General features: G+C 37.8%; 1 protein-coding gene across 1 annotated transcript in view; it reads left to right on the top strand.

The window, feature by feature from the left end:
• Window positions 1-711: 711 nt before the first annotated feature.
• Window positions 712-15,526, top strand: part of GULP1 (GULP PTB domain containing engulfment adaptor 1) — a gene marked incomplete at both ends in the record, with an annotated part of 83,422 nt that continues 68,607 nt past the window's right edge. Inside the window, 2 exons of the mRNA XM_080622053.1 lie at window positions 712-739; window positions 13,858-13,919. Of these exons, the coding sequence (XP_080478179.1) occupies window positions 712-739; window positions 13,858-13,919 (90 nt within the window). The remainder of the gene's footprint in view (window positions 740-13,857; window positions 13,920-15,526) is intronic.

Below are 15,526 nucleotides of genomic sequence, written 5' to 3'. Positions count from 1 at the left end.
AATGTTGGTAAGGAATAAAATCTTGTGGATCAGAAGTTAAGATAAAAATTTGAGTTTATTGGTGGTTTTAAGTGAAGAAAATACAGCAATTACTGTGTGATCTGTTGTAGTTGGGGCGAGGAGGTAGTTGCATCGAGAGGCATTTTTTTTAGTATTGAATCCCTGAGTAAAGAGAAGTCTTTGTATCGTGATTTTCTTTTTTTTTTTTCAATGTCAGGCCCACATGAAGATGACAGCATAGCTTGAAATAATCTGACAGCCTAAATGACACAAAATAGGGTAGTGCAGATGTGAACTGAATGTTTTTATGAAGTCTTGTAGTCAGCATTCATTTCAAAGCTTTCTTCCCAGCCTATCTGTGGGTAGTATTTCTCTTCACATATAATACCATATGCTCTGTGTCTCTGAAATCTCAGTGAGAAAAGCTTTACAGATTTCTTTCTGTATGAAGTACCACTGGACATTTGAACATAAATCTTCTCAGTTCTGCAGTTTCTTTGTCAGCAAAGCACATCTCACTTTTATTTCCCTGAATTATTTCAGAATTCTGAAGTTTGTTTGCATTGTCTCTAATATGAAGATAAAGAGCTTACTTCACATACAGTAATGAACTTTTCTGTTTTCTTCTATGTATTGTTCTGCAGGTTAAAGTGTGTGTGTGTGAAAAATCTAAAAAGCCAAGAACGTCTTTGACTGGATAGATTTTTCAACATGAATCGTGCTTTTAGCAGGAAGAAAGGTAAGTAATTTAGCTTATATTCCATGGGAGATGTAAATATCCTGTATAAATTCTTCAGAATATAAAAAATCATATAAGGAAGTACTTATGAATAATCGCACCTAATTAACTAGATAAAACCAGGCAGCCTTCTCTGAGATGTACAGAGCAAAGCATTCTTGATTAATACTTGCAGAGCTTTGTGGATTGTAAGGCTTAGGTTGAATTTCATAATATTTTCTTGATTGAGGCATCTGCTTGTGTATGTGTGTATGTATATATCTGGAATACACACACTTTTTTCTTTTTTAACCCTGCACACTCCACAGGATGTGCTGTAGGATTTTAGAAGTTTTGAAGAGTTAGTGACTTCTGTATTTATTATATATATATATTAATGGGTTCTTATTCTTGGGAATCTATTTTAGAAAACTGTATTTAATATACTTGAAGTATCTCATGCAACAGAATAATTCTTACCTTTAAGAAGCTGTTCTGAATTTGTAGCAATCTTCAAATTGTATGCTTTCCAAAAGAATATCAAACCACTAAATATTTAATTATGTATGTTGCTCTTCTGGCTTGCTTTATTCTCTTTTCATGGTCTGTTTATGATTAAATATAAGCTGGGGTTTTTTTAGATGGAGCATTTAGCCCAACCAGAAAAAGGTGGTACAAAAAAAGCTGTCAGGCGTGATGAAGTGCAGTTATTGCAGATCTTAAAAATGATCCCGAACTTGAGCAACCGGTAGAGTTAAATACTGTCATCCATTAATTTTACTCATGGTATTTACTCATGAAATTTACTTATGTTATTTCCATTCTCGTATCCTAGGAAAAATGCAAATTTCGGTTAAGCACTTGTCAAGGATAAGTGAAAATTACGTATTTTTTCATGCCAGCTGAAGTTGAGAAAAACTTGGCAGTATAAGTGTTCATCTCTAATCAGGTTCAAACACATTCATTTGATGAACTTACTTTATTGTATTTCCTGGTTTTACTCCCAGAACTCAGGGATACCACAGTTTTCATGCTTGTGTTTGATGGAGTGGTTTATGGATTTCTTCTGTGCGCAAGAGCATGGGTATTTTGAGGAGTTAACTGAGTGCTGTGACTTCACTAGCAGCTCTCTCTATATCCAAATTAGTCTCCTGGTGACTATGCTGGTGGGGTTTGTGGTAATTACAAGTTTGCATTGGTCTGTCGCCTTGGAGCTACATAAACAGCAGTCTTAAAGGTACAGGATTGTGAGGGGAGTTTAAACAAATACAAGTACTTTCATAAAAGGCAAAGGTTATGTGAATTATGCAGATTTCTAGAGTAAGTGTCCCCTAATTTCCATGGTCACAGTCAGTCTATACTAGACTTTTAATACGATGCATTCAGAGAAAATAGTAGTGCCATATCTTCTTGAACCTGGTTAGCTGGTGACTGGAATCATAGAATCATAGAATAGTTAGGGCTGGAAAGGACCTCAAGATCATTCAGTTCCAACCCCCCTGCCATGGGCAGGGACACCTCACACTAAACCATGGCACCCAAGGCCTCATCCAACCTGGCCTTGAACACCGCCAAGGATGGAGCATTCACAACCTCCCTGGGCAACCCATTCCAGTGCCTCACCACCCTCACAGTAAAGAATTTCTTCCTTAGATCCAATCTAAACTTCCCCTGTTTAAGTTTGAACCCGTTACCCCTTGTCCTGTCACTACAGTCCCTGATGAAGAGTCCATCCCCAGCATCCTTGTAGGCCCCCTTCAGATACTGGAAGGCTGCTCTGAGGTCTCCACGCAGCCTTCTCTTCTCCAGGCTGAACAGCCCCAACTTTCTCAACCTGTCTCCATACGGGAGGTGCTCTAGTCCCCTGATCATCCTCATGACTTGGACTGTGCTGTACTTGAAGAGCTCTGTTCTTGCACCATCACCTGATTCAAGCAACAAAGCTTTCCTTCTAAGCGTTCAGGAAATTTTTTCATCATTGACACACGGTGGTGGACAAAGCAAGAAGAGAAGCACTAAACTCAAGCTTCCTTGATTTTTTTTATTATATTTTATTCAACTGTTGAAGGCTGGATAGTAACCTGTGCTTTCACGACCAATTTGCAAAGGAAGTGTGAGTTGCTAACGGAGAAAGGAAGTGAGATCTTTTTTAAATTAACCCTGATTCTTTAAAGAAAAGAGTTCCTCATAGATATGATGTGACATGATTGTTCATGTGCATTGAAGAGTCTGTGTTATGGGAACAGCAGTTTTGTCCTAAATCAGAGTAGAGCACAGACCCCATTTCGGGTATTACCACTAATTCATTTTGCAGCAGAAATTTGTGCTACAGGTGTCGTATCTATAGCAAGTACTCAATGTAAATTCATTTTCGGGGGCCATGATTTGGGCATGAAGCAGCCACTTCAACTGAGAAGGTGTACTGAGTGCTCTGACCTTAAAAACAGCTAGTAGTCGTTGCCTGTCTGCCTGAGATTAAGCACAAACCAGAACTTCTAACCTGGATAGTTAACGTTTGTATTATAGATGTCATTATTTTTATTTGTTTGATAGTAATTTTAGTTAATGCATTTCAATTTCAAATTTAATAAATTCAGACTGTTCATCTTTCATACTAATGATGACTATGAAAATACAGGAAAATGAAGTTTAAGCAAAATCAGTTTGTTTCAGGAAGCACTTACATAAGTAATAATAAGTGGAATCCTTTAGCAGTTAAGAGTTGTAATATCTATTCTCATCAGTTAGCCGTAAGCTAATAAAACAAGGAAACAAATTTTATGAACTAATAAATCTATTTAGCATCTCCTAAAGTTGCATGTTAGATATGAAAAAGCTTAGTACCTGTTTGAACTAAAATAGCCTTTGTCTTGACTTCAGTACAGGTTGGTTGGACTACCAGTTACATGTGTTAAGAAGAAAAATCTCTGTCACAGAACTATTATATGACTATACAAACCCATTTGTTTCATTTATCAATGAATGCAGTATACTCTATTGATACAGCTTTTACAGATTTATTTTTTTTAAGGATCTCTCACAAAGCCAAATTAAAGAACAGTGTTGTTATGTATGTTCTTGCTGATTAGTTATTATGACAAAGCTTGTGAAAACATTAAGGTTTCTATCACAGTATCAGGAGCTTGCTTTTTTATGTGAGCCATGTTGGGTCATGTTTTCTGAAGGGTCCTCTTAATTTTACCTTTAAAGTCAGGTGTGGTAGCATGTTCTTTTTTGAAGTTCTTTTTTCTTCTGTTTGCATCTTGATAAATTCAGTCTCTCTTTCAAGCAGTTTAGGGTTCTTAATGTAATTCTCCTGTAAAAGATCTTTGTTCATGCTATATTTTAATGTAAATTTTTCTCATTATTAGTGTATTGACATCTAAACTGATTCAGGTATTTGTCCTTAATTTGTGTGCGACTGTGTATATGGGTAATGTGTATACACAAAACAGAAAGCATTAATCATGGGATTTTTGGTTTGGTTTGGTTATTTTATTTTAGGGAAGGGAGGTGCCTCTCCCAGATGAGTTTGGCATATTTTACTGATTCTGTGGCTTTGCATTCAAAACCATTAGTATAAGAACTGGTGCATAGAAGTAAACAAAAATTAACTAGTGTTTATTACCAGTATTTATTGGCTTTTCCTCATCAGAAATGGGTAAACCTACTGTTCCGCTTGGGAAGAGACATTTCTAAATATGGAATGACTGTAATCCAAACCTGCTGGAGTTAAAAGAGTGAAGCTACTGAAATGTCTCAAAATAGAGATAAAAATGTAGGTACGTAGGTCTACTTTGGACTAAATTTATTACTGAATTACAATGTGTGAAATCCAGTGAACTTCAGTGACGTTGTGGAGGATGTAAATCACAGTTGAATTTAGTTCATTCTTTATTGCACACTAATTGTCTTCCTTCACCCCAAAATAAATGTCAGCCTTAGTATGGCATTAAGTTCAATGCCAAAGCTGCAGTTGTATCCAGGAATCTGAATTTTTTTGAATGTTTTTATTCCGTATGATTTCAGTTTGTAAGGCTGGTAATTGGTGCCACATAATCAGCTCATGAGATGTAGATAGTGTTCATGATGCTAAATGGAATATATTGAAATAATAGCCTGTCATAAATCATTAAATTTCAGCAATAACATTTCTGTGCAATGGCTTTTCGTGAGTCTCATTTATGGAAGATGCATTTAATGGGCAGGGCCTGACAAAAAATTGCAATCAAAGGTTATAGGATGCTCTTTTATGTGTATGGACTGGCTATAATACAATTTTCATTGTCAAGTTATGCTGCATTCCAGAGATTGCAAATGTTTTGGTTTATATTTCTTTTTTTGAAATATACAACAGAAGGGTGAAGGGGGTAAATTTAGTCCTAAAGCAAATACTTTCATTCTGTCAGAGAGAATATTTCACATTAGTGATTTAAACAAACAGGCTGTTGTGTGCTGGACTTCCACAGTAACAGTAATGATAAAAAACATGAAGGAGGAGTAGATACTTGTACACCTTAAAGGCATATAAGTAGTCACGATCTTTGTCATTGTATTCTTTAGATATTCTTGTCATGACACACTAACTTTTCATAAAAGAGCTCATCACCTTCCAGGAAAAAACCCAAAACTAGCTCTAAATATCCTCATCCTCCCCCATCCCCAAAATGCTGCTGCTTGATTGTTTGTAGGATTTCTTTAAATATGATTTTTTTTCAAGAGTAAATGTTGGGAGGAAAGAAGGGTACTTTTTTGTATACTAAATATTGTATTCAGTTGGTCTCACTTCACACAAGAAGAATAATTATACTAATATTTTTATAATACAGAGAGGTTTTATGTGTTCCAAATACTGTTCCTTGGGCTTCAGAAGAGAAGTTCATGTGAAAAGCTGATATTCAGTGCCAGGTGCCTCTTTTGGACTGTGCATTTGTCTCTTTGCGTGTACTTATATGCAGCTGTGTATGTATTTATATTCTGAAAGCAGAAGGAACAGATCTCATTGTTTAGGAAAGAGGTGATTACAGCTTGTATTTAGAGGATTCATAGTTACAAATAAGGAGTATGTTTTGGAAACTTTCTCTGTAAGATTCATATTGAGTCTGCACAGATAATTTAGCCTAATACCAAAGAATAAAGCCCAATTTTTCTTTCCTTTCTGTTAACATAAGAATGGGAGAATAATATCCTGTTGGCTGTTTTATCTGCATTATTTTTGGAAGGATATTGCAGAAATAATCTTATCTGTCGCCTGCTTTAAACAATATTCTAAGCAAGTTGACAATCATATTTACCTCAATAACTATTTGATGCTTCTGCAAAACCTAAGGAGCTCCTCTCAAGAACATACATGCACTGCTTAACCATAAAGCACTGAATACTGACTTTAGAATGGGAACAGCATTGAAGGAGCCTTAAGCTTTTTAGTTTCTACCCTATTAAAATTTATACAGCCTAATTTACGGAATGTTAAATGATTTGCATGGGAGCTTGGCAAACATGTCTTTTGAGTTAATGAATTTTTAAAGTAAGTTGTTACGAGTGTATGATGTAGAGTTCTTGTCCAAGTGTACTGTTGCAAGTAACTTTACAAACTACAACCTAAATGCTTGAATTACATAGGTACTCTGCGAGTTAACTGGATGAACATCTAACTAATGACAAGATGTGTTATGCTGTGTGAATAAATTTGGATGTGTAAATAAATTTGGATGTGTACCAGCCATACCTTGACTGGAATCACAATGACTGCTTTGTTTTAAAGCGCTTTGTTTTAAAGCACTTTGTCTTATAAAGCCGCTGGAAAATTGCAAAGAACATCCAAGGTGTATGAAAATAATATTTTGAGAAAACAAGTTCGCTAATCACTGGTTAGTTGCACTAATATATTATTTTGATCCTATCTTTCTTTCTTGTCAAAACTTATGTACTAGCATTCATATAAATATATATAGTATAAATGCATAGGTGATGCAGTGAGTGTTGCTACTAGAGGCATTGCAAACGCTTTTATTTTTCTTAACTTTGACCATGCCAACCCAGTATTCTGTGATGTCATTTTTCTATTTTACTAATCAGCTGTTTAAAACCATTCATGAGGTCCTAAATGTTGTGAGAGAAGGACACAGAAAGACAAAGCATTCTGTAAAGCTCAGTCTATTCTAGGAAGATACAGCTTTGTTGTCTTGGCAAAGAATGAGTATGCCTGCGAAGAATAAATATGCCTCCAAAGAATATTTTATGCTTAGGGGTAAAAAAACCAACAAAAATACCCCCAAAGTAATTATTTTTCCATTATGTATATTGATGGGTATTTGCCTATACATGCTTAGGGCAGAATCTGGTTCATAGTTCCACTTGCTTAATCATAGTAACCTAGCAATAACTTTAATAAACTACTGCTATTTAGACACACAGAGTGTACTCAGTCATTCCTCTAGAAGGTGATTGGAGCAAATACTATAGCTGTATTATGGAAGAATATGGGTTAATAATGTTTAGGTATTATATTCAGCTGAAAACTTCCATAGCAAACAGTAAGTCTCATGGCTTGGTGTATCCATTCATTGCCTGCAGCAGTCAAGAAGACAGATTCTCCCTTGTTGTCTGACTTAGCATAAGTGAGGTTTGGGAGTACCTGCCTGTTTCTGTTGTAGTGCAGGGTAAAGGAAATTATTTGACAGATTCCCCATTGTGATGGTTTTCTTGGTTTATACAAAAGTAAATAATCTAGAGAAAAATGAAAGATGTAGATACATAAGTACACACACTGAAGCAAATAAGCCATTTGTTCCTGAGGCATCAATACCTACAGGTAGCAGTGATCTCATGGGGTACTCTCCCCTTCAGGAGACTGTTACTAGGCTGATTGTCACATAAGATCTTTCTTTTGATAGCAGGAAGAAAAGACATGCATTGGTGTCAGAGGTACTTTGATTCAGTAAAGAATAAAGGTGTTAGTTTTTCCCTTCAAGAAATGACTTTTCAGTTTCATTGCTTCATTTCATTTCCATTTCAGAAGTTTCATTGTGGCACTAAAATAAATAAAAATAATGTGAGTGGGATTTAGGGAGGCAGTTAACTAAGCTTGCGCTGTTGAGAGTTGTTTTGCCATTTATGGAAAATAGTACATCAGTGCCTCTTTACTAAATGTGTTCTATAGCTGTGTGCAGTAATGTGTGGGGAAATTAATCTCAAAGAGAGAACAATTTCTTGGCACTGTTAGCTTTCCTTTTTGTGAGATAAGTGGTTAGCTGTGCTTTTATCTAACCTAGTGTCATTCTCCACTAAGTGCATCACGGTTTTTCTGGGTACTTTATAAAGTTCCTGAGTCTCTTGACTTCAGCGTGTGATTTGTCAGCATGTTCCTCTTCCCTGGCTCTTCCAGCACTGCTGAGGCCTCTGAAATGACTCACACCAGTGCTCCCAGAGTATGTAATGACCAAGCAGTTGAAGCAACATGCAGATTGTAAAAGAATCTTTCTTTTAGAATGGAAGAGGTGATTCAAGGGAGTCTAGAAAGGAGTGAAGTCTCAATACTGAGCACAGTTAATCCTCTGACCATGAAAATGCCCAACCCCTTGCCTCCTCCTCCCTTGCAATTCTGTCTGTCAAAACCCTCGGTCTTCCGAATGCTAATTTTATGCGGTTTTTTCACTGCTCTTAGCAGGCTACTGTATGCGGGCAGGGACCTGCACCTGAGAAGCTTTCACCCAAGCCAAATTCTCTCAAAAGCTGACTGAGATGCTGTGCTGCTGCTACAGGGGCTCTCAAAAAGCCCACTGTGCTGCACAGTTAGTATGCCATGCATGTGAAGAGGTGTTGAGGAGAGGTTATAGTATTACTGTCTTTAAGCAGGGCTGTGGCTTATCCTGTGCCCTTCAATCCTGAGCAGTGATCCTTTTGCCCATCTTTTCTCCACACAGTGCCAGTATGTTTGGCAAAACCTACTCATACTTAGGCTATTACCTCTTAGACTCTCTCATATCTTATTCAAGCTAAACTCTACTTAGGTTTTAATGGATTCTGGATGGCTCAAACGCCTAAATCTACAAAAATAACCAGGCACTTAAACTTTAATGTAAATGTGAAGGCAACCTAGATTAAGACTTTCAGACAAGATCTAAAATGACTATAGTTTTCACCTGGTGTGATAGCATGAGTCCCTTTCCACTTTCTACTACTGTTGTGTTAGATGCATGCGGTTGTCAGTTTTGGTTTTATCTTGGCTTTTAGTCCTTCAGGACTTAGTGTTTTATTTATTTATGAAGTGTCTAGAACTCTTGCTGCTCTATAACTAATAAAATAATAATATCAACTGTGATTTTCATTGTAGGGTTTCATATTTTGTTTGTTGCTTCAGAATGAATAATTAAATACTAAGCTGTGAAAGCCCATTTAAAATGAATTTAAAAAGTGAAGGATCGTGCAAACCACAAGCCACATCTACATTGGATACTTATGTGAATACTTTTTTAAATACTTTTAAACACTTTTAACTGAATTCCTGGTTTTCATATTTTTCTAGTTCATTGGATGCAACATGTCTGGAATTTGGTATTGCTCAACTGCTGTGAAATCAAAGTAACTCTAAGCAGTATTTCAGACAGCTACTGAAAGTGACACAAATCCAAAATTAGAACTTAGAATTCAGAAGGAAATGCAAGTAACAAACTTCCCCATAGTAACTTGCGTGATTTTTTGCATATCTGTGCTATCAGCGTGAATTTGTCTACTGTAGATTTTTGTTTAGCACTAAGCGTTCTTTCAGAAGTGCCACCATTCTGTAATTATTACCTGCCTCTAGGAAATGGGCTTCCAATGTCAATGGAAAACTTCAGTATCTATGTCACAGTGTGTGCAGATCTACATCCGGATGCTGGAAATGTAGCATGCCAACTCACTGTTTTAATCAATGGCACAAGACTTGCAGAATCCAAGCATTTTTTTGGTACTCTGCTAAGTTACTGATTTCCTTTTGAGCTGAGGAAACCCATCCGTATTTCTAAATCTTCCCCCTAAATAGGGGTACCAACACTTAAACACTTTCCTAGCAGCGTGAAGTGTTTGCTGCAATCCCTGTAACATTGGAGATTGAGGTTGTTAGGCAAGTGGATGATTTCAGAAAAACATTTGAAGTGAAGCTTTGTACCTAATAATAATATTTGAAAGATTTCCAGCTACTCAGTAATTATATTGGGAAGATTACCAGCTGCTTAATTAAGACCAGCATTTCAAACTTGGCTCCAAAATAAAATCACCTTTTTTTCAGGTTTGAACTTGCTCTGTTTGGGAACGGGAAGAAGGAAGGAGGAAACACTTGCAAAGAGCAGTTAGTTTTACCGGTACCTGTGTAATCAGTTATCTGCCTGTAAAATTGCTTTAGAAGCTACAGCCCTGTCATTTGTTTGTGCTAGTACTAGGCATGAAATGAATGGAGGAATGATTTTGTTGTTGATTTTTTTTTTTTATTTTGAAGAGGTTCAATGTTTTGTTTTTACTGGGTTTTCCTTTATGAATTTATAAATATGACAGTATATTTGCTGAAGCTAGTGAACAGTTAGCATGTAGGAAATGGGTAAATAAAACATTGACATTAGTGATGTGAATGCACAGTTTGCACTGGAATGGGTTGCCCAGGGAGGCTGTGAATGCTCCATCCTTGGCGGTGTTCAATGCACTTTGTTGCAGTTTGCACTGTGCAGGTCTTTGCTCTGCTGCAGGAAGCATGATGGGGCAGACAGTAGTCCTGCCGTATGTGCCGGCTTCCTCTGTGCCTCTTGCCATTAAGCCCAGTCACCAGTCTGCTTGTCTGGTCTTCAGCAGTGCACTGACCTAGAAAACAGTGCTGAAGATTATCTTTTAGCTTGTCAGGCTTTATTCTAACATTCCTAATTCATAGTGATTTTTTTTTTTTTTTTTTTTTTTTTTTTTGTAGATAGCATCAGCTTTTGATATTGTACTGAAAATAGGGACCAAGTTTCAGGTCTTAAAATATCCTGGGAGATGAGTGTAGATCTTGGTTCCGGTATTCAGTCATGAGCAACAATTGAAAGGAAGAGCCACTTCAGTGCATAACTACTCCTCCTGGGTGCTGCTGAATGGACAAATCATGCTTGCTTAATTAAGAAGTGATAAGATCACTTTTCAGTAATGGAGCTGAACATTACTGTAATCTAGAATGAAATCTGCTTAAAGAAAAAAAAAATCCTCCAGCTTTGCAGTTTTGAACCTGGTCCTGTGGTGACTTTGGGAAATATCTTGTTTAACAGTGTTTTTTGCTTCTGTATATTCAAAAATGTTTAGTTATTGGTTTATTGTCAATAAATGTCACACTTTTTGCTCTTGAGCAGTTTCAGGTGAACAGGATTTTATTGTATTTACATGTAACAAAAAAGTTAGTAATTGCTGTAACTGCAACTCCTGTTAAAGGCAAGGAGAATTGTCTGTGGATATTCAAGGGTAGAATTTTGCTTTAAGCTATTAAAAGACCCAAGTCTTGGAAGGCAGACGCAGGGACTGTAAGAGTGAAGACCCTAGGCCCACTGTAGGAGAGGATCTGGTTCGAGATCATCTTAAAAACCTAAACGTACACAAGTCCATGGGACCTGATGAAATCCATCCACGGGTCCTGAAGGAGCTGGCAAATGAAGTTGCTAAGCCACTGGCCATCATATTTGAGAAATCATGGCAGTCAGGTGAAGTTCCTGACGACTGGAAAAAGGGCAATATAACCCCCATTTTTAAGAAGGGGAAAATGGATGACCCGGGGAATTACAGACCAGTCAGTCTCACCTCTGTGCCTGGCAAACTCTTGGAGCAGATTCTCCTGGAAGGCATGCTAAGGCGCATGAAAAACAAGGAGGTGGTTGGTGACAGCCAGCATGGCTTCACTAAGGGGAAATCCTGCCTGACCAATTTGGTGGCCTTCTATGATGGGGCTGCAGAACTGATGGACAGGGGCAGAGCAGTTGACGTCATCCACCTGGACTTGTGCAAAGCGTTTGACACTGTCCCACACAACATCCTTGTCTCTAAATTGGAGAGACATCAATTTGACGGGTGGACCACTCGGTGGATAAAGAACTGGCTGGATGGCCACACGCAAAGAGTTGTGGTCAATGGCTCGATGTCCGGCTGGAGACCGGTAACGAGTGGTGTCCCTCAGGGATCGGTGTTGGGACCGGTCTTGTTCAACATCTTTGTCGGTGACATGGACAGTGGGATTGAGTGCACCCTCAGCAAGTTTGCTGATGACACCAAGCTGTGTGGTTCGGTTGATACGCTGGAGGGAAGGGATGCCATCCAGAGGGGCCTCGACACACTTGTGAGGTGGGCTGATGCCAACCTGATGAAGTTTAACCATGCCAAGTGCCAGGTCCTACACCTGGGTTGGAGCAATCCCAGGCACAGCTACAGGTTGGGCAGAGAAGAGATTCAGAGCAGCCCTGCAGAGAAGGACTTGGGGGTGTTGGTTGATAAGAAACTGAACATGAGCCGGCTGCAGTGTGCGCTTGCAGCCCAGAAAGCCAACTGTATCCTGGGCTGCATCAAGAGGAGCGTGACCAGCAGGTTGAAGGAGGTGATCCTGCCCCTCTACTCTGCTCTCGTGAGACCTCACTTGGAGCATTGTGTGCAGTTCTGGTGTCCTCAACATAAAAAGGACATGGAACTGTTGGAACAAGTCCAGAGGAGGCCACGAGGATGATCAGGGGCTGGAGCACCTCCCGTATGAAGAGAGGCTGAGAAAGTTGGGGCTGTTCAGCCTGGAGAAGAGAAGGCTGCGTGGAGACCTCACAGCAGCCTTCCAGTATCTGAAGGGGGCCTACAAGGATGCTGGGGATGGACTCTTCATCAGGGACTGTAGTGACAGGACAAGGGGTAATGGGTTCAAACTTAAACAGGGGAAGTTTAGATTGGATCTAAGGAAGAAATTCTTTACTGTGAGGGTGGTGAGGCACTGGAATGGGTTGCCCAGGGAGGTTGTGAATACTCCATCCTTGGCGGTGTTCAAGGCCAGGTTGGACAGAGCCTTGGGTGGCATGGTTTAGTGTGGGGTGTCCCTGCCCATGGCAGGGGGGTTGGAACTAGATGATCTTAAGGTCCTTTCCAACCCTAACTATTCTATTATTTTATGATTCTATTATTCTTTCTTATATGAATAAAGTTACAGATTTGTAACTTGAATTCATGCTAATTAAAACAGGAGTAGTGGAAAATACTTGTAGTAGAAAAGACTAAATATTGAATGTGTGGAGTATAAAATAATACTAAGTGTTACAGAATCTTTCAAGAGGTTGGTAATACAATTTAGTATTTTGGAACATCTTTTTTTCTTCTTTTAAATGATAAAACTTTCTAAACAGGATTTGTAAACTTCTAATAAAAATTAGTATTTTCCAACATTTGGAATTGCACCTTAGATTATGTAGAACATAAATGACCATTAAAAACAAGGTGGGAAGATGTATTTAAAAATAATCATAGAATCATGTCACCATATGAAACATGCAATGGGTAAAGTAATACGATAGTGCAGTCTTGTGATGTGACAATCATTAAAGGAAAATATGCACATTCATTTAGGATATATAAGGAAATACTGAAGAAGATCTGAACTTCTGAATCAGTTACCACAGTGTGACTTGTTTCTATTTTCCTGTTGAAGGATTAGGGCTTTTTCCTATCAGTTATTTCTCTGAGTTTTTCAAAAAATAATTTCCATTGTCCCGTTAATGTCTTGATAATCCATCAAAAAGTACATAAATTCATCAAAATCCAATCATTAGAAGCACGATACGCAGTCAGTGCTTTAAACAACATCAGGATGCAGCAAATACTCATCTGAGGCAGAAACAGCAAGCTACCTTAGACCAATAAATATATCTGGGTGGAGGAGAGCTGGAATTCTTATAGTAAATCTTGTTGGTTAAAATGTCCTTAAGAGAAGTAACCAGGTTCTTTCATGTAATGTTCTAGAAGTTGTGAGATATGCTGCATTTCCCTCAAGCCCCAGTAACTACTTCAAACGGGTACTTCTCTGGGTAAAAGGAGAGTTCTTGATGTTTTCTGTATAGATGCTATAATAATTAACAAGTGGATAACCTATTCAGTGCCTCTTTTATTTTGCTTTTCTGTAGACAAAACATGGATGCACACTCCTGAAGCCTTATCAAAGCATTATATTCCCTATAATGCAAAGGTAAGAAAATATGAAGTTGTTTTGTATTCTTACCTTACAACACAGTGTGTTCTATCTTACTTTTCATTTCAGAACTGCAGAGACATGTATTAGCTAAATGAAATAACAAAGAAAATCTTAGTAGATGTCTGTTCTGCAGATAAAAAATTCCTGTTTCTTAAATAGTGACCAATTGATTCTTTTTCTGAGTTATTTGATGTTTTTCTAGAAAGCAGACCAGTGTTCCTTTTCTTCTTGGTGCTCTGTTTTCTTTTAATGGATTTCTAAATGGATTGAAATTTTGAGTGCAAAGGAATTTGACATCAGGTTGCATGCTTACAGTAGTAGAAAAAATAAAATTAATAGCACAAGCTTCTTTTGAACAACAGCAAAGGCAAAGAGTGATGATCCTATCTCCTGGATGTATTGAAATTTTAAATACTCTGGAAATATGGTAGAATAATAATGGATTTTTTGCACAGTAAAAAGAGAAGACTTATTTATGGTTTCTTATTCCAGTTAAAACATAATTCCACATTATTTCGATTAATGTAATCACATCTGTTCACAGGAGATACATCTTCCGAAAGAACAAGTTAGAAAATGGTTTGCTAACAGGAGGAGGAAATATACAGGACTCAGAATAACTCAGCGTAAACTGAGTAATTGGGTATTACTTGCCTAAACTAGGAGGATAATTCAATAAGATTATTGGGTATTATTTGCCTAAACTAGGAGGATAATTCAATAAGATTATTGGGTATTATTTGCCTAAACTAGGAGGATAATTCAATAAGATTCCACTATGCTCTGTTCTGGATAAAGTTCTCATATGATTTGAATTTCTTAATGTAAAAGTAAAAATTGTTTCACGGGCTGGGACTCAGTTTCCTATAGTGGCATTTCCTGCTGTTGTGTTTGCAACGTTCTGTTTTAAGAGAAAGCTGAAGCTATGTATTATTCATGCGCTGAAAAATGTCCTTTGGTTTGTGGTCTTTACTTCTAGAGAAAAAAGAGACCTCCCTCACCTTTCATGCCTCGTTGTCTTTGTGTCTTGTGAATATGTCAGTACAGCTATGCAGAAAAAAAAATAGAATAAAGAGAACGGTGATAGGCTGGTGATAACTGTAGAAACAGCAGCATCAACTACTTCTGGAGTAAAAAAAAGGGATGGGGAATTCCTATCTGCCCTGGTTTTAGCTGGGATAGGGTTAATTTTCTTCCCAGTAGCTGGTACAGTGGAGTTTTTTGGATTTAGTATGAGAATAACGCTGATGTTTTAGTTGTAGCTTAGCAGCACTTACTGTAAATCAGGGACTTTTCAGTCTCTCATGCTCTGCCAATGAGGAGGGGTGCAAGAAGCCAGGAGGAAGCAGGAACAGGACACCCTGACCCAAGGGGTATTCCATACCACAGAATGCCATGCTCTGTACGGAAACTAGGGGGGCTGGAGCTGGGCTGGGTATCAGTCAATAGGTGGTGAGCAATTGCATTGTGTATTGGATTTCTTGAGTTTTATTCCTCTCTCTCTTTATTATTGTTGTTATTATATTTATTTCAATTATTAAACTGTTCTTATCTCAAACCACAAGTCTTACCTTCTTTTCTGATAATCTTCTCCATCCTGT

Source organism: Psittacula echo (genome assembly GCF_963264785.1).
Source record: "Psittacula echo genome assembly, chromosome: 6".
NCBI classification, from domain to species: domain Eukaryota; kingdom Metazoa; phylum Chordata; class Aves; order Psittaciformes; family Psittacidae; genus Psittacula; species Psittacula echo.
This window is presented reverse-complemented; position numbering and strand designations above follow the sequence as displayed.